Source organism: Cervus canadensis, chromosome 10 (genome assembly GCF_019320065.1).
Source record: "Cervus canadensis isolate Bull #8, Minnesota chromosome 10, ASM1932006v1, whole genome shotgun sequence".
In the NCBI taxonomy this organism is placed as follows: Eukaryota; Metazoa; Chordata; class Mammalia; order Artiodactyla; family Cervidae; genus Cervus; species Cervus canadensis.
In genome coordinates, this window is record NC_057395.1 from 25,144,571 (window position 1) to 25,168,846 (window position 24,276).

Below are 24,276 nucleotides of genomic sequence, written 5' to 3' on the forward strand. Positions count from 1 at the left end.
AAAAATACCATTGGTAGCTTGATAGGGATTGCATTGAATCTATAGATTGCTTTGGGTAGAATAGCCATTTTGACAATATTGATTCTTCCAATCCATGAACACGGAATGTTTCTCCATCTGTTTGTGTCCTCTTTGATTTCTTTCATGAGTGTTTTATAGTTTTCTATGTATAGGTCTTTTGTTTCTTTAGGTAGATATACTCCTAAGTATTTTATTCTTTTTGTTGCAATGGTGAATGGTATTGTTTCCTTAATTTCTCTTTCTGTTTTCTCATTGCTAGTATATAGGAATGCAAGGGATTTCTGTGTGTTAATTTTATATCCTGCAACTTTACTATATTCATTGATTAGCTCTAGTAATTTTCTGGTAGAGTCTTTAGGGTTTTCTATGTAGAGGATCATGTCATCTGCAAACAGCGAGAGTTTCACTTCTTCTTTTCCTATCTGGATTCCTTTTACTTCTTTTTCTGCTCTGATTGCTGTGGCCAAAACTTCCAACACTATGTTGAATAGTAGTGGTGAGAGTGGGCACCCTTGTCTTGTTCCTGATTTCAGGGGAAATGCTTTCAATTTTTCACCATTGAGGGTGATGCTTGCTGTGGGTTTGTCATATATAGCTTTTATTATGTTGAGGTATGTTCCTTCTATTCCTGCTTTTTGGAGAGTTTTAATCATAAATGAGTGTTGAATTTTGTCAAAGGCTTTCTCTGCATCTATTGAGATAATCATATGGTTTTTATCTTTCAATTTGTTAATGTGGTGTATTACATTGATTGATTTGCAGATATTAAAGAATCCTTGCATTCCTGGGATAAAGCCCACTTGGTCATGGTGTATGATTTTTTTAATATGTTGTTTGATTCTGTTTGCTAGAATTTTGTTAAGGATTTTTGCATCTATGTTCATCAGTGATATTGGCCTGTAGTTTTCTTTTTTTGTGGCATCTTTGGTTTTGGAATTAGGGTGATGGTGGCCTCATAGAATGAGTCTGGAAGCTTACCTTCATCTGCAATTTTCTGGAAGAGTTTGAGTAAGATAGGTGTTAGCTCTTCTCTAAATTTTTGGTAGAATTCAGCTGTGGAGACATCTGGTCCTGGGCTTTTGTTAGATGTGATATTCTTAATGAAATAGCTTTCATTTCAGTTGAATCACCAAAGATTTATTAAGTATTGCCTTGGCCTGTCACTGTACTGAGAACAGTGGTGTACAAATAACAGTGGTCCCCAAACTTTTTGACCCCAGGGACAGGTTTTGCGGAAGATAATATTTCCATGGATGGGTTGGGGGATGGTTTTGGGATGGCTTAAGTGCATTACATTTATTGTACACTTTATTACTATTACATCAGCTTCCCCTCAGATTATCAGGCTTTAAGATCCAGGAGATTGGGGACTCCTGATATAAAAGATCTAGTGTTATCCACCTCAAGGAGCTTCCAATGTGGTTACTGCTTGCATATTTGTTGACAGATTTCAAATTAACTAGGAGTATTGCTTATAAGGAAGAAAATCATTGTTCATTGCTTTAAAAGTTTTTTACTTCAAAATCAGTGTTGGCTAAAGTAAGGAAAGTGTTCGTGTTTTGTGTTAGTTGCTCAGTCGTGCCCAACTCTTTGTGACCCCATGGACTGCAGACCACCAGGCTCCTCTGTCCATGAGATTTTCCAGGCAAGGATACTGGAGTGGGTTGCCGTTTCCTTCTCCAGGGGATCTTCCCAACCCAGGGATCGAACCCTGGTCTCCTGCACTGCAGGCAGTTTCAAGTAAGGAAAAGAACGATCGAAAACAGGCTTACGTATTGACAGTGTGGGAGTTTGGCCTCACCTCTCAAGAAAGCCAGGTCTGCACTGCTTTCCCTGAGTTACTGCCAATCACCAACTAGGTGAATTTAGTAGATTCAAGCCCTTTGTACTTTGATTACCCCGGTGTGTATCAGAGACACCTGTGGGTGATACCTGTCACTCTGCTGAAAGTGTACGCAGGCTGGCAAATACCTTGTTCATCTCCCTCCATTATTCTGTTTGCCCCACCTTAAGCTGTATCCTCTGTGGAGGAAGACCCAGATGAAAGAAGGACCAAATGAAAGGGGAGGACAGGGGTCTGACAGTAGTTATTCCTTTGCTAGAACAATCAAATCAGCCCTCAAGGCCCTTTGACAGGGAAATATAGACAGCAAACATATTAATAGATGGCTCTAGAAATCCTCTAGTAAAGCTGTCTTTGTTGAGGGGATGGTCTGGCAAGTGTTTCAATAGAGGCTGAAGGTTCCTACTGCCTTCCTGACCTAGAGATTCGCTGCCAGTACCTTACAGTTTTGATTACTGTGGCTTTATAACATTTTGAAAATAGGACATGTGATGTCTCCAGACTTTGTTCTCTCTCAACATTGTTTTGGCTACTTGGGATCTGTTGTGGTTCCATACAAATTTTAGGACTGTTTTTCTATTTCTGTAAATCAATAAAGCTATTATAATAAAAATTAAGAAGAAGGAGGTAGACCTATTGACATGGAAAGATACTAAAAGTAAAATGTTTTGTTTTTAAATTTCTAAGTGTTTTTAAAATGAAGTTAATACTTATACATAACTTAAAAAAAAGCAGTTTACAACAAGGGCTTCTGATGGAAAACCATGTACCCTACACTCAAGAGGCATGCATTTTTGTCCAGTTCTTTAAAAAAAATTTTTTATGAGCACTATTTTTTTAACCATTAAAAAAATTGAGTTATGTTTACAATGTTGTGTTGGTTTTGGGTGTACAGCAAAGTGACCCAGTTATACATATTTTTTTCAGATTCCTTTCCATTATAGGTTATTACAAGATATTAAATATAGTTCCCTGTGCTATCCAGTAGGTCTTTATTTATTTTATACATAATTGTTTGTTAATCCCAAGCTCCTAATTTATCCCCCTCCCTCACTATTCCCTTTGGTAACCATGTGTTTGTTATCTATGTCTATGAGTCTATTTGTTTTGTAAATAAGTTCATTTATACAATTTTTTAAGATTCCACATATAAGTGATATCATATGATATTTGTCTGACTTCACTCAATATGCTACTGTCTAGGTTCACCTATGTTTTTGCAAATGGCATTATTTGTCATTCTTTTTTATGGCTGAGTAATAGTCCATTTGTGTACACATATCACATCTTTATTCATCTGTAAATGGACACTTAGATTGGTTCTGTGTCTTGGCTATCATAAATAGAGCTGCTATACAGTGGCAGTTTTCACCATGAGATAGCATGGGTAAAATATCACCTTCAGGTGAGTTACAATGCTTTATTTCTTTTACCAGCTACCTATCACTGAATAAGAAATCACCCTAGAAATTATCTTAAAACAATAAATATTATTATTTTTAAAAACTAAATTAAAAAAAATAGTGCTGCTATGAACATTGGGATGCATGTATCTTTTTGAACTATAGTTTTTGTCTGTTCTGGATATATGGCCAGGAGTGGGACTGCAGGGTCATATGGCAGTTCTATTTTTAGTTTTTTAAGGAACTGCCATATACTGTTCTCAAAGAAGAAGAAGTTGTTCATCTCACAAAGAAGAACTAAAGAGCCTCTTGATGAAAGTGAAAGAGGAGAGTGAAAAAGTAGGCTTAAAACTCAACATTCAGAAAACTAAAATCACGGCATCCAGTCCCATCACGTCATGGCAAATAGATGGGGAAACAGTGGAAACAGTGTCAGACTTTATTTTCTTGGGCTCCAAAATCACTGCAGATGGTGACTGCAGCCATGAAATTAAAAGATGCTTGCTCCTTGGAAGAAAAGGTATGACAGACTTGGACAGCATATTCAAAAGCAGAGACATTACTTTGCCAACAAAGGTCTGTCTAGTCAAAGCTGTGGTTTTTCCAGTAGTCATGTATGGATGTGAAAGTTGAACTGTAAAGAAAGCTGAGCACTGAAGAATTGATGCTTTTGAACTGTGATGTTGGAAAAGACTCTTGAGAGTCCCTTGGACTGCAAGGAGATCCAACCAGTCCATCCTAAAGGTGGAAGGACTGAAGCTGAAACTCCAGTATTTTGGCCACCTAATGCAAAGAACTGACTCATTTGAAAAGACCCTGATGCTGGGAACGATTGAAGGCGGGAGGAGAAGGGGACATCAGAGGATGAGATGGTTGGATGGCATCACCGACTCGATGGACATGAGTTTGAGGAAACTCCGGGAATTGGTGATGGACAGGGAGGCCTGGTGTGCTGCGATTCATGGGGTCACAAAGAGTCGGACATGACTGAGCGACTGAACTGATACCGTTTTCCCTGCTGCTGCTGCTGCTAAGTTGCTTCAGTCGTGTCCGACTCTGTGCGACCCCATAGACGGCAGCCCACCAGGCTCTGCTGTCCCTGGGATTCTCCGGGCAAGAACACTGGAGTGGGTTGCCATTTCCTTCTCCAGTGCATGAAAGTGAAGTCACTCAGTCACATCCGACTCTAAGCGACCCCATGGACTGCAGCCCACCAGGCTCCTCTGTCCATGGGATTTTCCAGGCAAGAGTACTGGAGTGGGGCACCATTGCCTTCTCCAACTGTTCTCCCTGGCAGCTGTATAAATTTACATTCCCACCAACAGTGCAAGAGGGGTCCCTCTTCTTCACACCCTCTCCAGAATTATTTGTAGACTTTTTAATGATGACTATTCTGACTGGTGTGAGGTGATACCTCATTGTAGTTCTGATTCGCAGTTCTCTAATAGTGATACTGAGCATCTTTTCACGTGCCTATTGGCCATCTGTATGTTCACAGTACTGGTTACAAGTATACATACCCAACTAACATGCTTATTCAACCTGTATTTCCCACCTCTACCAATAACCCCTGGTTCAAACTACTCCTGTCTCTTGTGAGGACAACTGAAATAACCTCTTGCTTGGCCTACTTTCCTGCTCCCACAGTTGCCCTGCCACAGCATCTTCTCCATTTAGATCTTGCACTCTTTTGCTCAAACCTTTCCTGTCTCAGTAAAATTCAAAATTTTTACCTTGACCAGTGAGGTCCTGCATGGTCCTCCACTACCTTTTGGCCTCATCTTCTCTAAACCCCTCCTGCTCAGCTACACTGCCCTCCTTGCTGGGCTCTGCAAGCTCCAAACATGCTCCTGCAAGCACTGTTTCTTCCACCTGGAGCACTCATTCTCACACAACCTCACTCCCTCAGTTGCTTTGTGTCTCTGCTCAAATATTACCTCTGAGAGAGGACTTTCCTCAGAATTTCACTTGAACCTCTTACTCTGCTTTTTCTTCATGGACCTTGTCAATATCTTCAGTTTCTCTTTTACTCCATATGTTCAGTTTCTTTCTGTCATGCTTCCCTGCCATTCTTTAGGGCAACTATCTCTGTCTGCACGGTTGCGGCTGTTGCTGGTCCAGCCCTGGAAGGGAAAGGGAGGAAGAGCTCCCAGGAACACAGGTTACTTCACTCACGTTCCTCTGAGAAGAAATTGGTGACTGAGCCACTGCAGAGCTTAGAGCGCTGTGAAGTGCAGTGTTTCTGGGCAAATATGGGCCTGCCTTCTCTATTACTAGACAAGGAGAGGACATACTTGATGGACAGCTTGTGATCGTCTTCCACAATTGATTTAAAAAATTGAAAAACCATTTATAAAATATGTAAGATCTCACATAATTGCAATCTGGTAAACAATACTCACTATAAAGACAAGTACTGCACTGTGATCATGTTTCTTGTGTCATTAAAATTATTAGTGAGTAATAATATAATTATTTAATTTTAATAATTAAAATAGTTAATAATTATTAAAATAATTAGTAATAATTATTAGAGAATATTATCACTATCAGGTTCTTCTGCTGTTTCTATCATTCCATTTGTTAGTACACAAGCAGACTGTGGTTTTTTAAGTTGCAGGCTTGTGGCTACTCTGTGCACCTGTGGCTACTTACTCCACTCAGGAAGGTTTATGGGCACCGTTTTCCCAGTAGCATCTGCTCATTTTGTGTCTCCGTGCCACATTTTGGTAATTTTCACAATGTTTCAAACAATTTCATTATTATATTTGCTGTGGTGTTCTTGGTGATCTTTCATGTTACTACTGTAGAAAAGATTATGATTCACTGAAGGCTCAGATGATAGTTTGCATTTTTTAGCAATAAATTATTTTTAGTTAAGGTATGTGCGTTTTTTGGATATACTACTATTGCACAGTTAACAGACAACAATATAATGTAAACATAACTTTCACATGCATTGGAAAACCAGAAAATTTGTATGGGTCACTTTACTGTGGTATTTGCTTTAATCTGGTGGCCTGAAATTGAGTCTGAGATATGGCTGATCTTAAATCTGGACGGTGGTTTTCTGTTTGTGGAGTTTCTAGTTGCTTTTTGTTCACACACAGGAATTTCTGCAGCTGCTGTCACAGAGTCTTTTGTTCTTTGGATCCAGCGTGGACTTCCTGCGCTCTTCACCCAGCCGTACCACTTAGGGACTCAGGATTTCTATTCACTAGGCCTGGTCCACTTTTTCGAGGGTTCTATGTCTTCCTCTGTATTGATTTATCCCTCATTTCCTGGAGTGCCATCTCAGGAAACTTTCCAGAACGGGCAGAGTCCTCACCCTATGTATTTACCATCGGAACTGCTCTTTCTAGATTCAGGACCGTTTCCGCTTGAGGGGTGAGGCCACTGTTCACTGGTCTCTCGGCATCCAGTGCTGCCAAGTGCTCTGCTGTCACTCTGAACTGCTTTAATTTGGAGAGTTTTTCTCCTGAGAAGCTTTAAAGGTCTTCTTAGGTGGTCTCAGTGTTCATGAAGCTCCCCCAGGATCTTTTCCAGGTATTCTACCCCACTTTAGAAGGCTCTCACAAGTTGGTCTCAGGTGTTTGTTCGTTCCTTCATCCTGGAGAACTTGTCTCTTTTATTGAGTAATGCCCTCATGTCTGTTTTCTGTGTCTCTCTCACCGGAACTCCTTTTAATCAGATTTTGAGCTTTTGGACTGATTCCATGTATTTCTTCTCTTTTCTATAGTGTTTTAAAATTGTCTTTTTCTTCTGCTCTCAAGGGGATTTTCCTGATGATGGCTTTCAACCATTCTACTTCATTTATTTGGATACTTATTTTGTTCTCATTTTGTTCACAGCACACTTTTGTTTCTCTCGACTTTTTAGATGTTAGAAGGCAGGTATAACCCTACTTAAAGATATCCAATTAAAAAAACACTAAGAATTCTTTTAGTGTAATAAAAAGTACTGTAATACTTTTACTGTGATACATAAATGTGAGAATCCTAAATAACAAATCAAATCCAGTTTATTAAAATAACATGATCAAGTAAAGTTTATCTTTGAAATACAAAGGGGGACCTTGGTAATATATTCAACCTTACTAGGTCATATGAGAAAAGTTATATGATCATGTCAAGGGATGTTAAAAAAACTATTGTTAAAATTTCACTTCTATTCCTGAACATAACTGTAATAAAATTTTATTATACAGTTCTAATTAGAACTGTAAAAATTAAAGTGAAGAAAATTTCCCTATCAGACTGATACTAGAATTGATCAGACATTGGGTTTTCCTACTAAAATGTTGAGCAAAAAGTCTAATCACTATTATTTGCAATATAATATTTCTTTGGAGTTGTTAGCTAATACATTCAAAGATGACGAAAGATAAAACAGCAAAGCATCTGCAGAAGGTAAGAGTATCCTTAAATCGTAATGAATTAACACAAGCTGTCTTCAAAATGAGGCCAATAAGGAGGTAAGTTACAGAAATAAGTGCACTAGCACTTTTCACTTACTTGATGAGCAGTGATGAAAAACAAAACATTTTGTTTATGAGACTATGAGAAAGTGTCCTCTCTCACACCACCAGGGACATTGTATATTGTTACAGCTTCTCTAGAGGCCAATTTTAGAGTCACCAAAGGTTCTAAAAACATCCATATTCTTGAATCAAGCAGCTCTATTCCTAGGCATAGAAGCTAAGGAAATATATAAATGGAAAGATGAATGAATTAAAAAAAAAAAAGACATCCCAATAAAATTGCAAAAAAAGGAAAACTTAGTGACAATCAGTTGGGTGCTCCTTAATTATATTGAGACAACATGGGAGTTTGTATGTGTTTAGAACAATGATGTGGATCTTTGTTGCCATGGAAGAAGTCTAAGCCTGTGTTTCATAGCAAAGTGAAAAGGGCAGAATACAAACTAATACTGTTAAAATTATGTAGTTGTATGCCTGTATAAGAAGACTGAAGTCTGGAATGACATATAACAGATGTGTGTGACAGAAAGATTTGGTAGCACATTATTATCTGTTACTGTCAGACTGAAAATTTATTAGATTAGCTAGTGACTCATCTGGCAAGAAGAATGGAATAAACGACCCATTCCTTTCTAAAATTTAATATCTTTAAGGGTTGAGAGGGTGAGGGAGGGAGGAAGAGGAACACAGACAAGGCTGGTCATCAAGAGAACTTTTCACATACTTTATATGCGCAATGATGAGAAACAAAAAATGTTCTGTGTTTATGAGACTATGAGGACCTTTACAAGTTGTGTAGTAGTAGTTTGACTCTAAAAGTAACAGCAATAACATGTTTGCCAAAGTATGAGTTAAATTACTAAATTCTACTCTGGATAAATACATGGAAAGTTATTTGTTAAATTTGTAATTTGTTAAAAAATTAATGCAAAGTATATTTTAACTGAGATACATCTAAACTGAAACACCTACTTTGGAAGCCCTTATTATAGATGAAATATTTTAAATGTTAATATATGCCTTTCAGCATTATATATATATACACTATATACTTAGTTCACTGATAAAAGTCTTATATGTTATTATGACAGTTGTTTCAAAAAATGTAAGTTCCCCCAACAAGTTATCTTCTCTCTAGTTGTGGCTATAGAAAATAAAATCGGGAATTTTATTATACTCTCTCTTTTTCACCTGCATATGGGACAGTTATCTAACTACACACCTCTCATATTGGCACTAAGCTAATTACTAAAGTCTGTTTAAATCTATCTACCTATCTTTTGTTTTGCTGCCTACCTGGGCCTTTTCCAAGGAGGCAGAAAATCTCCAATCGGTCTGTTATCACAACCAGAATGCAAGAGATTATGGAGAGAAGCAGAATCAGTTTACATCCTTTTCAGGCAAGAGAAAAAGACACTACTTCACAAGCAAGAAATCTGAGGCTCCCCGACTTTAATTTTAAAAACCTGCAGCTAATAATCACATTAAAATTGGTTTTACATGCCAGACAGTTTTTTGTTTCCTCTGTTGTTTTTACAATTTGAGTGTCCTTTGTGGTTACCGAAATTATTTGCTGAAAGGCATATATTAATATTTAAAATATTTCATCTGTAATAAGGTTAAGTCTTATAGTTTAGGTATATTTGAGTTAAAATATATTTTGTATTTTTTTAATAAAGCTAGTAACATTCCTTGTATTTATCCAGATTAGAACCTAGCAATTTAACTAGTAATTATGACAATACTGAAAACTCCTTAATTGAGGAGCAAAATGAGTTTTTCATTGTAATCTGTCAACCCCAATAAAGAACATATACATTCCACCATGGGTACACTCTAACCCCTCCCTAAAAAAGGTCAATTGTTTCTTGTAGGAAAGAGAGCTCTGCCTGAAGCTACACATTTAGCAAGAAAACAGGTCAAAGAACAGAGGAGCAGAGCTGAAGAGAATTGGTACAGGTGATCTGGTCAGTATGCAGAGGCTCCAGTGACAGCAAACTGAACTTGGTTTCTTTTCAACAGTCGAATACTTAATGAAAACAAATCTAATTAACACCATTAAGGCAAAATAAGTGATCTTCTAAAGGGTGGTTAGCTTTCACTTAACATTCTGCTAAAGGAACTGTATTAGCCAGACCCATTTCAGCTGTTCCAGTATAACTCGCTGTTCCACTAAATAAGTTGTCTTCAGACACTTCTCTTTTAGAGAGAGAGTGGCTTACAGTTTGTGTGTATGTTACTGAAATGAAACGTTCAATCCAGCTATGGAGATGATGCTCACAGAATGAAAATACAATGTGGGTCTCTATTTGTGTATACTAAGAGAAAAGTTACCATGGTACTTTCGGTGCCCCAAAAGTTTAGGCTTTCTAAGTATTTATTTCCAAGATACTTTTGGTATTATGAAAATACAACTAAATACTTGGGAAAAAAAAATCTCACAGTCATGTTTGCTTCTTCCATGATATAAGTAAAAAATATCTATTAATATTATAGCCATGGAATCATTCTCCCTTGGGTAAGCCTAAAAGAAAAAAAATTATGGGATGAATTTGCAACAAGTGTGAAAAGATGTCTTTATCTACACCAAGGCTGCTCTTTACAATTCCCTTGATTTTCTAGATCTATGATACTAAACAGCCATTCCAAGGCTCTGTTAGTTACGTGTCATGTATATTAGCATCTCCCGCAACCCCACTCCAGTATTCTTGCCTAAAAAATTCCATGGACAGAGGAGCCTGGCAGGCGTAGTGTCAGTGGTGTCTCAAAAAAGTTGGACATGACTTAGTGACTAAGCAACAACAATATTAACATTTAAACTTTCATCTCTCTCCTCTTGAGAATAAAGGCTAAGATTTTAATGACAATACATTAAAATACTCTACTTTTTATCTGCAGTTGGGCACTATTAAAAGTTAAAGGCAGTCCTCTCTTCAAAGGAGACACTTGTCAGCCAATTGAACTGTAAGTTTTGGGGCCCTTTTAAACCAATGCCTGTTTTATAACTCTAAAAGTATTTTAGCAGCTTTTAATAACAGGAGTTATATAGAGGATCATAGTACTTAAAACATCAGTAACCATGGAACATCTTTAATCTGGTCAGATTACTGATAAGGCAAAGGCATTATTAACTTAATCTTTACAAACAACCTTACAACAACATAATAAAATGCATATACCCTAACATTCTTAGCTGAAGAGAAAAGCCATAAGGTTACCTTTTCTAGTCACTTAAGATAACTGGTCTTATCTTGAAAAAAGCAAAAAAACAAACAAACAAAAAAACCCAAAAGTTATAAAGATAAAAGCAAGGGCTGACATGATCAGACTTTAACTCTTAAATCAAAATAATTAAAACATCTCATGAAAAATTTTAAGTTTTTTAAATGTGATTTTAAAAAGACCTACTATATGGTAGTGAAAACAATATACAATTTGAAATTCTCAAAGCAGCTCCTGTCCAAATAAAAAATGACAAGCAATCTTTTGTTTCTGAATTAAAAAGTGGAAAAGTTTACTGTGAAAAATAACATTTATGCAACAGGTGGGTTTTTGTTTTTTTGGTAGTTGTGCTTATTAATCATTTTGCAGGGTTTTAAAATTGTTCATTATCAAAAAAAGACCCAAAAGTACAGTAACAGAATTGAACATGAGAAATATGAATCTTTGATTTCAGTAACTCCTTCAATATTTTAGATCTATAGGATTTATTTTAAAGTAAATTTAGTAAAGAATATTTAGCCATTTATGAAAATAAGGATCATATTGATGAAAATAAAGATGTCTCCATTTCAAATTAAACATTTACTGAATATTTAGTACATACCTGGTGCTGTAGTGGGTACTTTCATAAGATTCTCTGCCCTAAATTTCCAGTGTTAAATCTAAAACTTTCCAGATAAACATTTGGTCTTTTAAATGGTAGGTATAACTAATCATATATATTAAATTATATAGGATTATATATTATTTGTATTTACAGCATATATAAACAATTATTTTATATATAATTACAAAGTTATATGCATATAAATTTTTTTTGTTAACTTGTGAAAATGAATTGTAGGTATCATCCTTTAAATAAAAACATAATTGGAATATTGCTTATTTAACTAATGCAAACCACCAGTCTACCTATAGCAGTGTGTACTTCAATGTTAAGAAGATCCAGCTGAAATATAACTAATTCTGATCAGAGAACTAGTGGATTAGCCAAATATTCATTTGGGTTTTTCCATAACATCTTACGAACTTTTGGGCTAACCCAATATTTTTTCCCATAGCTAAAGGAGTCACTCTAAACATAAAAACTAGCGTTGTTTTTCTGTGATTAGGTCATAGTAGCTTAAGTCTCCAAACACTAGAATTCCTAGAATTCCTAATGTAGACCAGGGGACCGGCTGACATCTACTTCTTGCCTGTTTCGTTAATGGTTTACTTCCAGGTCCTAAAAGGACTGGAGCCTTTCTCCCAGGGTAATGTCGGATGTGTCTGTCTGCCTTCTACACGGGTGGCTCTTTCTGGTTTGTCACTCTCCACACAGTGCAAATCTGAATGAACTCACATCTGTCACGGATCGGCCCAATTCGTGGGCAATCTTTTCCCATCGACCTGGGGTCCCTCCTGGGAACTTCACCATACTTCTTGTCAGCTGGCTGAGGTCCTCTTCTGTCCATTCAGGTGCCTGCAGAACATTAAAGAACAACAACGTTTGCTAAAACATTTAATAAGCCTGTGAAACTAAGTATTAGCATCATGCTTTCTGCAAAAATAACAATGTTAATCTAATAGTTTGAATGAAGGTCTGAGTTGCATATTTAACGTTATGAATGTTTGTTAGAATGAACATCGTTAGAATGTTCCCATATATATACCAAATAATGAAGAAGCAGTATTGTGAACCCAAGCTTTTAAAGACATTAAAAAAAAAGGTAAGACAGTCGTTTGGAGGTGCATTGTGTGTCACAGATACCTCATGTGAGGTTCCTGTAGAAGGTCTCGAAGTTTTTAATAAGTTTTTTGCTTTTTTAATGTAAATGAAAATGTGAACAAGTAAATGTACTAATTCCAAATCAGAACTGAGAGAATTTTTTATTCATTCTATGTAAAAGTAAGTCTAAAAATCATGTTGTTTTCAAGAAGTTTAATTTAGCCAGTGCTAGCATTTCATAAAACTTGAGAACAGAAATAGAAAATCCTGCAACCAAGACTTAAACCATCTGATCCATGCAAAGAAAGCAACACTTCCTTTTTGAGACGGTAAACAGCTTCTTAAAAGTTGGTCAAATGGGTAAATGAATATTAAAATACCTTAAAGATTATAAAAATCTTATTTGCAAAAGCCAAAATTTTTAAAGTGTACATATTTTCTGCATTTTATTGAGCATTACCACTTGGTGAGAGCCAAAGCTGAGAAAAGCAAAAGAGAGCATCATCGAATAACAGATAATGACATTACCATTATTTTATTTTACAGCACTGGTTCCTACCGGAGGCAGTAGCCACGCTGGTGTTATACTAGACTCGAGGAGTGAGCAGAGAGATGGAGGAAGCCACCTTATTTTGCTTTAATTAAAAAGACAGAAGGAAGGAAGGAAACCTTTGAGACAAATACCTTTTCTAATCACCATTTCCGATAATGAACAGGCACACATCAGGCCGTTTGCATTACAGAACCATCAGCACAGAACAACAGTCGGAGGTGAGTGACCCCAGGGACTATCTCTGCAGCCCCAGCACAGCGTCTCCCTGACACTAATCCTCCCTGTCATTCTCCCACTGCGCTCTAACCACACTGACATCCGCCCGCCTCACTGCAAGCTTAACGGGCCCTTCCTGACTTCTTACTGTCTCCCCCAATCAATGGTTCAAGCGTGCTCTTTTCACCATGTCCAAATGGCAGCTTCACTCAGAATCAAAGTGAGCTGCCCCTGTTAAAGGGCTTTCCGAAAGGCTCTCCAATTTGCATTCATTTGCAAAGCAAACTACTTTTATTCACTTTGTTCTGCTATCAAGAATGTTCCCTGAAGCAGATAAATTGGCATAAATACAACCTGCCACTTAAGAGTCAGTAAATAATAGCCAATAGTAGGGAGGATTTTATCAATCATTCTATTTTGTATCCACTAAAAGCTGAAAGCCTCAAACATATTCATCAGTACGACCCTTATGAAACATGCATAAATTCACTTCTATAAAAAAGGTGGCCTACACTGAGTATGGTCGTAGTTTCTTTGATATTTAATGAATATCAGAAATCTAATTCTCCATAACAGATCATTTAAGCATGTACACTGAAAATTATTTTTTTCCTTTTTGCTTATTCAGATATTATTTAGAGGGACATAATTGGATTTTCTAGGAAATCATTTTTGCTAAAAAGCTGCAACTTTAATAATTATACCGATTGGTAACAGAAATGCACGCATTATGAAGACTTTATATATGCTTAATAGTCTAGTGTCATACCATGAAAAGCATTAAGTTGATGCTGCACAGAGATACAGTATTCAAACCGTCCATCAGTGCAATTTCACAGTAAATCAAATCATCTTATTTTTGTATTAATTGTAACAAACATTCTTGGAGCAAACAAAATTGTCTAAAATGTTAAAAATACATGCACACAGTAAACTAAACATATTTTTAATAGATTGGCCTTCCAAATATGTTGCATGTATGAACAATGGGCATTAAGAATTAACCTAATTTTTAAATCCTTGTTAATGAGTCTAAAAGGACTGTGCCACTTTTTTCTGGAGAGGGAAAAATTTAAATCAAATATTTAGACAGATATCCTGAAAATCATCAACTACTTTGAAAATCTTTCCCTTTAGTTTCACTGTTATTTCACAGCCATGCTTTTATTATTAAAAAACTAGATCAGTAATAACTAGACCGTACTCTGAAATCTTTGAAGAGGATCCGTAAGTCCTCAGTAATGGTGGGTTGTGTCTTTAGAAGCAACAGTGCCTACTGGGACCCAGCTACCACGGCAGCCGTGAGGGTGGCCACGGTGTGATGTATTCTCCTTGTTCTAACCTGGAGCCAACTGTAGCTGTGAAAGTCAAATGAATGCAGAGAATACTGCTTTGCCACTTAAAACCACGTATGTGCAACATTACCGAGACCCTGGGCCAAAAATTCATCTCTACAGCAAAGTAATGGAAGATACCACATGGTGTGGGGACAACTGTTGTGACTACAGAAGCATTCCAGTTTTGCATCAGAAAAGCTGTGCTCTGGGAATAAATCTCCATACTGAATAAAAAATAAAAAGTTTTCCAACTATTTAATATTTTTATGTGATGGACTCCAAAATAGATCTACTAAAGTGAGAGCTGATATAACATTTAAATTGTATTCTTTCTACCCCTTTGGGATAGATTTTTGTCATAAAATGAGCTATGTTCAAAGATTTAGTGCCTTTGAAAATCCGTAATATTCTTGGGGATAGGAGTCAGAGGATGTAGGGAAAGCATGCTATATTTTTAAAGTAACCTATATACACCTCGGGACTTCCCTATAGCTCAGATGGTAAAAAATCTGCCTGCAATGCAGGAGACCTGGGTTTGATCCCTGGGTCAGGAAGATCCCCTGGAGAAGGGAAAGGCTACCCACTCCAGTACTCTTGCCTGGAGAATCCCATGGACAGAAGAGCCTGGCAGGCTACAGTCCATGGGATTGCAGAGTCGGACATGACCAAGTGACTGACGCACAGACACACACACACCTTTACCCTCACAGAGTTAGACTATAAATTTATTTGGTACTGAAAACTTATGACCTAATTAAAAGGAAAATGTTAAATGTACTTATTGCCTTTTCATACTTGAATAACAAAGTCTATTTAATAGTAGTGAAACGCTAATGAACATTTGTTGAAATAACTTATTAATGATCCTTATTTATGTAATTACAGATCTTACAATTTTGGAATGAACAGTTTTTAATAGATTCAACTAAACTCATAAATGCTCAGATTTTACCTAAGAAATAATATCCTTACATAGCATCAACCAGTTAAAAATATCATGTATATATCTAATAATGTAGGTGGTGTATCTAATGATGCAGTAGCTGGCTACCTTCTAATTCTATAATCTGTACTGACACTGTGTTTTAGAATATGCATTTGGCTCTCAGCTATTAAATTTTCATTTCCAAATTTGAAAATTGAGCAGTTAATTGACTATATATGTGGATGAATCGTACATTAAAAAACCAAACAAAATTAAAAACAAATCGCTTCACAAATGTCTTTTCACTCTTAGGGAAAGAAACTCTTCTTTGAAGAAAAGCCTGGAAACTGTCCTAAGGTATTACCACAATGTTGTGACCCTTGAGGAGCATCACTGTGACAGGAAGGTCTCCTCATCTATGATTTAGCTATCTTGCCAAAAGAAAGATGCCCTCTGGATCAGTGATCCTAAAGTGGGGTCTGGTGCCAACCAGCAAACAAGTTTTGTTAACCTCCTGTGACACAGTTCAGAAACTCACAGCAATTGAACACTGCCACCACCACCAAAAGCAGGCTCTTCCTTTAGACGATATAAGCATCAAACTAGCAAGATGAGTCACACCAAATGTGAGCTGCAGTCCTATTTGGCATGACAGGATGACGGCTTGGTCAACTTTAAAACCTGGTCCTTTACTGTAGATGATTTGAGAAACACTGCTCAAGATAATGCAAATAGTTCAAATTTTTTTTTTTTAAACAGTAGTAAATGGGCCCTTGAGAAATGGACTCAAAGAGGTTTGATCTATTCCTTTTCAGAATATTTTATGCCACTAAGTGTTGGGAGGATTCAGCTTCTAGTAAAAGGTTAGGCAGAGGGAACAGCAAAGTGCAGAGCGCCTTGAAGTGGGGCACGTGTCTGGTTCTGTCTAAGGAACAAGAGGACCCGGGTGGCTGGAGCAAAGCAAGCGAGGGGGAGCGGGAGGAGACGAGCCCGACGGGCAGGCGGTAAAACCACAGAAGGGTCAGAGAACACTGCAAGGACTGGGCCTCATTAACTGCCTGACACACGAAGTCAGTGGAGAATTTTTTTCCCCTTTCAGTTGGTTGAGTGTTTATTTTCTTCATTGAGGAAGGCTTATTTACAAAACTGGGGGTCGAGGGGACCCACACAAGCGAGTGCACTGACAGCGCCGATAGCTCAGTCCTGCAAGAGAAGACACCCCCAGAGTCACCCTCCTTCCAAGGTAGAGTGAAACAAGGTGTAGGGACACAGGTGGCCCATGACGACCGCATCTGGAGCCACGGATAATTTGGTTTGTGACAATTTATCACACAGCCCCAACAGTTGAGCAATGAGGAGTAAGATGGGGGTGTGAGAAGAATCTAAGTCTTTAATGACAGTACTAATCTCTGCCTTTCTTATTCCTTCACTCACCTTCTGTGGCCGTTCAGAAAGGAGTAATCATCAATAAATGTAATCAAGGGGATGGGATATATTTGCCCAGAAATGTTTTTATATGGAAAAATTTGTGAAGTCTTACTTGAAACTATGATATACATTATCCAAATTGTAACCTAGTGTGTTCTAGAATCATCATAATTTAATATTATAATAGACAGCTGGCTCCATCTTATGATGTCTGTTTGCCGAGATCGTTGAAATCTCACTTCTCTCTTCCCCTTATGCGCCACATCTGGGTAAGCTTTTCAGGAAGCCTGGGAGACTGAAACCTTCCAAGTCCCTCCCTGTGTACAAGAACCCTTATCCCCGCCCCACCCCACAATAAAAAGCCCCAAACCAGCCTCCTTTTCTTGTTCTCTTAATTTTGGGGTCAACAGGGAAAGCCTCTTTTGTATAATCATGGTGTGCATGACATCAGTCCTGACACGGAACCAAATTTCGGGTGTGGAGGTGGTGATCCCGTCCCTGCTAGGTGGCCACAGCAGTTGGCATCAGAAGCAGGGCGTTCAGAGGGGCCACCACTACCTCGAGTTTCTTCTCTTGCTTTGGGGTACTGCCTGATGCTGCGTTTGCTGAGTCCTACCAAGCCTCTGTCATAGATTTAACCCACCACAGTTGGAAGCATCAATGATTGGTGTTACAGAGGAGTACGGGATCAGGGCCCTCCCTGAAGTAGCCCTGGGTCCTGCGTCTTAGCCCAGATTCATTTGTGTCTTAGACTGAACTGTGTGTCTTGATTGATGGACTCAGGAGAAAGACCTTGTGACCTACTGGTTGTGTGTCTCCACCAGGCACTGGTCCTGAAGAGGACTTTGGGGATTATTTCCTTGGTGGTCCCCAATGCAGGGGGTACAGGTTCCATCCCTGGTCAAGGAACTAGATCCCATATGCCACAACTAAGAGTTGGCACACCACAACTAAAGATCGCTTATGCTGAAACTAAGACCCAGAGAAGTCAAATAAATAAACATTGAAACAAAGAAAATAAACATTGAAAGGGCTCAGGGGAAAAGACAGCTTGCATAGGCTCTCAGGGTGGTCACTTGTGTGTGAGACCAGCAGTTCCTGTTTGGAGAGCTGAATTACTGAGATTCACACTCCTGAAAGCAAACAGCTCACGAGGACCCTGTAAGATGCTTTTCCTGCATCTGCTGCCGATGTGTCTTGATTCTCGGATCAGAGGATTAGACAGAGAAACACCCATGGCATCCCTGTATGGCCAAGGATCCTACTCCTGGTCACACAAATTTGAGGCTCTGGAGGAAGAAATTTATTAATGTGGGCAGTGTAGAGAAGACCTCTCTCAAGACTATCCAGTAAACACCACCACTAAAAAACAAACAACCCAAAACCACCAAACCAAAACAAACGAAAACCCCTGACACATGGGGAGTTCACTCGCCTACTAGGGCTGCTGGAACAGAGTTGCTTAAACAGAAGTCTGTCTCCTCACAGTCCTGGAGTCTTGATCTACAAGATCAAGGTGTCACCAGGGCTGGTTCCCGATAAGGCCCCTCCTCCTGGCTTGCACATGGTCTCCTCGCTGCATCCTCACTGGCCTTTCCTCTGCGTGTGCACACAGGGAGAGCGCGCCCTGGTCTCTCCCCCTCCTCTTATAGGGACATCAGTCCTATCAGATTAGGGCCCTGCTGGGACCTCAGGAGCCTGGCAGGCTGTGGTCCGTGGGGTCAGAGAGTTAGACACGACTGAGCGACTAAGCACACATCAAGTATCTCCTTAAAGGTCCCATCTCCAATATGGTTGTGTGGGGATCAGAGCTTCAATGAATGAAGTGGGGACACAGTTCAATCACTAACAAGAAGGAAGTGAAAAAAACTGAAAAGGAAGTCCACAATTTGGTGCAGTTGGTAACAAATTTTACTGAAAAGGATTTCTACAACAAAAGGATATAAAAAGGGCAGATTGGCTTTTGTACATCTGTAACATTGGTTCTGAATTAATTTAATATTTGCTGAAATATAACAATTGGCAAACCTTTGTGGCCTTAATCAATAATGGCGCTCAAATGACAGTTACACTGGGCATCGCACTAAATTTAAATAAGGTGGTTCCCATAATTGTTGGGAAGTTACTAAACATGATAAAGAGGACAAACAGGTATGCCTTACCTCAACCACAGGAACTACGGTCTTGCCTAAATCCCTAATGATCAGAGTACCCACTGTCCTAAAACGTGCCACAGTGGTCATGGACTCTGACTCACCAAGTAATAAAATCAAATCTTTGTCACTTACAAATTATCTTGATAAAATAGAAACCCACGGACCTCTTCCTCCCCCAGTGAAATAGTTAATATGGCCCAATGTAAATTAAAAGAGAGTCTTTAATGATGGAGACCCCTTAGATAAGATGTATTTGGAGAAGTTATCATCCCCACTGCTTTGCTATTTAACAGACCCATTTGGCCTGCTCTTAAGAGTTGGTAAGAAAGAATGTGCCACACAGTGGATTACCTCAATCTCATTAAGGTCCCATAGCCAGCACCACTAAACCAAATTCGTCCAATCAGCATCTGGCAAATATTTCGCTCTTGCAGATTTATTGAATATTTTTTGTCCATGCCTATTTCACCAGTCCCTTGACTGCAGTTTGCCTTCCCCTCCAAAGGACACACTTTACCCAGCCCCTTTGGGGGTGCCTGGGCTTCATACATGGTGCTAGTGGTAAAGAGCCTGCCCACCAATGCAGGAGATATGAGACACGGGTTCGATCCCTGGGTTGGGAAGATCCCCTGGAGAAGGATACGGCAACCCACTCCAGTGTTCTTGTCTGGAGAACCCCATGGGACAGAGGAGCCTAGCAAACTTAAGTCCATGGGGTCACAAATTTGGACGCAACTAAAGTGACAGCCCATGTGAGTACCTGTCACTGTACACAGTCTCTGAGGGCAAGATCTCAGCCACATCCTGCTCACTCCAGAAACTCAGGTGTGACATTAGTGATTCAGGAGCTCACCAAAAAGGGGATGGGTTGTTGCCTCACACATAGGGTGGGGCCTTGTCACCTTGATTAAATTCCTTAGAAGTATTTGGGAAACTGAAGGCTGCTCCATCTATTTGACACTGTCGAGAAATAGCTATGGACTCTCTCACCACCCACAACTTCTTTTAGGTTTTATATTCTAGAGGAAACATTTCTCATTTACAACTTGTACTTTATGCTGTTTACTTGCAAGCTAGGTCACTCCTCTAACAAAAGGTTCTAGAATCTGTCCAAATTGTAAAATAACAGACGCTCCTGTTAGTGCCCCCCAGAGACTCCTTCACTGTAGCAGTTTTGGCAACCTTCTCCCTGTGTTAGAATACTAGTTATGTACAAGTAATGGCTTTAGAAGGGTAAAACCATAAATATCTGGACTACTAAAATTAAACTTTTGGTCTTTTCAAGAAACTGCTTGAAAAAGCCACAAACCAGAAGCAAATATTCATAATATCCAAAAAAAGATCTGATTCACAATTTATATATCCATTCTCCTACTGATAAACATTTGAGTAGCTGCTAGCTCTTGGATATTATGTATTATGAATATAGCTGCTCTGGTATTTGTGTATAACTCTCAGTGGTCATATGTTTTCATTTCTCTCTAAATACTCACTGGTGGAATTGCTAGGTCCTACAGAAAGTATACATGTCACCTTTTAAGGAACTACGTTAAGTATTACCCCAAAGGATTGTTTTATACTCTAACCAGCAATAAATTGCTCCAGATCCTCACCCACACTTAATGCTACCAGCTATTTTATTTTTGACTACTCTGGTGGGAGTGAAATGTATCTTCTTGTGGTAACAGTTTGCATTTCCCAGATACCAAATGATCTTGAGTATTTTTACATGTGTTTACTGGACAACTGATTATCTACTTTTGTGAAGTATGTGTCCATTTCTTTTGTTCATTTGTTAACTGGATTGTTTGTCTTTTTATTATTCACTTTTAAGAATTCATTGTATTTTGTGGACACAAGATTTTTGTCAGATATATGTGTTTTGGATATTTTCTTCTAGTCTGTAACTTGTATTTTCATGTAAAATTCTTCAACTTTTATTTTGAAATAGTTTTAGACTTACATAATCTCCATATACTCTTTATCTAGCTAATAATGATGTTAACGGCTTACGTAACCACTGTGGTGGTTCCTCATGAACCACCTCAAGCTTCCAAGATGGTCCTCAGTGATTTTTACCTCCTACTATGAATGCCCTTGTTCAGTCCCCTCCCACAACGCCTAGGGCTGACTTGTGTAACTAATAAGATACCGCAGGAATGACAGTGTGTAGGTTGCAGAAGACACTGCACTTTCTGTCTTGCTCTCTTCTGGATCACTCGGCTCTAGGAAAGCCAGCTGCCAAAGCACCAGGACACTGAGGCAGCCGGACAGACAGGCAGTGATGGGAAGAGAGAGTGTCTTCAAGATCAAAGGGCAAACATTCTTACTGTCTAGTAGAGGGGAGATAATTGCCCCCCTCTGTAGGAAAAGACAGTCGTGCTTACTGTTAATAAAAAATCTGGGTTCCCTAAGCTCAGGATTCCTCTTTTGTAACCCAACCCATTGGTCGATGAGGGGGTCATCTGCCCCTCTGCCTCGCTTTGTGGGAAAATGGCAGGAAAATGGCAATGCTCTAGCTACTGCTATTGCTGTGAGTGATAAAACTGCCCTTTATCTCCAGGTGAAGAGTCTCGTGTCTTCTACCACATCCGTGAAACTGCAAGTGGGGTAGAATCTCCAATTCTTTACAGTTTTGGTGACAAGGACAAGATTCTGACAGAGACATGATTTTCTGAAAGAGGAAGGATGAGAGCCTTGCACAGACCTGAGGGAAGGCCATGGGAAGCCTGTAGTGAGTATGCTGATCAAATCATAGAGTCAGTTATGGAGGCACATGGCCCTTCCATTGCTGCCTGTTAGTGAGGATGAATCGTGGAGGTGGCTGCAGGCTGAACACCAGGGCGCAGGTTCAAGACAGCTGCCTGAGAGGTGGCCTCTCTGCTCCTAAGTCTCTTCTGGACTGGGGCGCTTCCTTACCACTGTTAATCAGCTTCAGGTCTACACCACTGGAACAGCAAGTACTAAAATTCACTGTAGTACTGTTCCTGTTCAGGCAAAAGGTTCTGCTCTCTTTCAATGTCAGACACACACATCTATAGTGACCATGAAAGAAGAGAAATTCATGGGCATAAATCAGGCCAATCATTAGAACGATGTCTGGTTTACTTGGGAGTTCAGGGCGGGCAGGGTGTGTAATGCTCTTAAGTTGGGGTCCCCAAACCCCAGCTACAGACCACTACTGCACAGCAGGGGATGAGCAGTGGGCGTGGGAGCGAAGCTTTATTGCCGCTCACATGCCTGGTGTTACCACCTGAACCGCCACTGGCATCACTGCCTGAACCTCCTCCCCATCCCCCTGCCCTGTCTGTGGAAAAACTGTCTTCCACGAAACTGGCCCCTGGGGCCAGAAAGGTTGGGGACCGCTGCTCTTAAGGACCAATGGAATCAGCTGGGCTGTCTTTCCTATAGCTTGTCGACCTCAAGTCTATTTGGAAATGACAGTAAAAGGTCTTAGAGGTTTTGGAAGTGGGTCATGGCTACTCTGGGCTTCCCTGGTGGCTCAGATGGTAAAGAATCTGCCTGCAAGGCAGGAGACCCTGGTTCGATCCCTGGGTTAGGAAGATACTTTAGAGAAGGGAATGGCAACCCACTCCAGTATTCTTGCCTGGAGGATTTCCACGGACAGAGGAGCCTGGTGGGCTACAGTCCATGGGGTCTCAAAGAGTCGAACACAACTGAGTGGGTAACAACACAACACAACCCATGGGTACTTTTATCCTTTCAGAGAGATCTATGAGAGACAGATAAACTCTTGTAAGAAACCAAGAATGAGGCATTGATTAGAATTCAGGTTCTTATTACTTCAGACTGGATTTAGAATGCTGATGTAAGTGACCAACTAGAGAATGAGAAATTAACCCCAAGAAATCTAGGTAAATTTCTGGGATCAGCCTACCACCCTGGACAAGTTCTCAGCCCTTATGTAGAAACTGAATGAGAATTAAGAGATGTTAGTGATAGGAGAGCAATCATTCTGGATTAAGGTGAACTCCACAAAGAAGGTCAGCAGTGTGTAAGCTTGAGCCAGCCAATGGACACCCCATGACCTCAGCTAGAAAGCATTGTGGCAATAGTGCTATGGCTAAGACTCCATGCTCCCAGTGCAAGCAGCCTAGGTTCGATTCCTGGTCAGGGAACTAGATCCCACATGCTGCAATGAAGATCAAAGAGCCCACATGCCACAGCTAAGACCTGGCACAACCAAATTAAAAAAAAAAGATGAAACAGATGGTGTCAGTCACAAGGACCTCACCACCTGATATAGATCATGGGTCACCCAAAACTCTAGAGTTGCATTTGGCTTGTCCAAATCAAAACTTAAAAGCACCCTACTCAAATCAGGGGCTTCCTTGGTGGCTCTGATGGTAAAGAATCCTCCTGCAATGCAGGAGACTTGGGTTTGATCCCTGGGTTGGGAAGATCCCCTGGAGAAGGGAAATGCTACCCACTCCAGTATTCTGGCCTGGAGAATTCCTGGGGTCGAAATGAGTTGGGCATGACTGAGCGGCTTGCACTCAAACCTTTGAGTGCTGGATATAGTACGTGTCTCATTTCAGCATTCCATCTGGTGCTTTAAATGGACTGAACTACTTCTCAGTGTACTTTGAAGGGACTCAAACCCGCAAGGCTGCCTTGGCACCCAACTAGCAAGCTGCTGGCACGCGGTCTGCTTTTGAAGTCCCACATCTTCGTGACTGTTTTGAGCTGTAAGTCTATGACTAATTATTCTGTCAAGTGGAGACCAAGACAAAGGAAAACAGCCTTAACCTGGAGGCATCTCTTGGGTTTTGGACTTGTTGGCTCCTGACAGCTATCAGGTAAGCACATCTTTTTTTGAAAAGCATCTATTAGCTTGCTATTGAACTACTTTGAAAAAGAATGCCTGGTTTAAGGAAGCTTTGTGACTCTCCAGTCTGATACCGCATTTTGGAGTGAGTCAACATGGATTCAGGGACTCATAAGTTGAGAAGGGCCTAACAAG

General features: G+C 39.5%; 1 protein-coding gene across 1 annotated transcript in view; it reads right to left on the bottom strand.

Annotated features, from left to right (window-relative positions):
• DNAJC1 (DnaJ heat shock protein family (Hsp40) member C1) overlaps positions 1-24,276 on the bottom strand; it is a 191,012-nt gene that overhangs the window by 24,625 nt on the left and 142,111 nt on the right. The window contains exon 9 of the mRNA XM_043480154.1: positions 12,312-12,431. Coding sequence (XP_043336089.1) covers positions 12,312-12,431 — 120 coding nt within the window. The remainder of the gene's footprint in view (positions 1-12,311; positions 12,432-24,276) is intronic.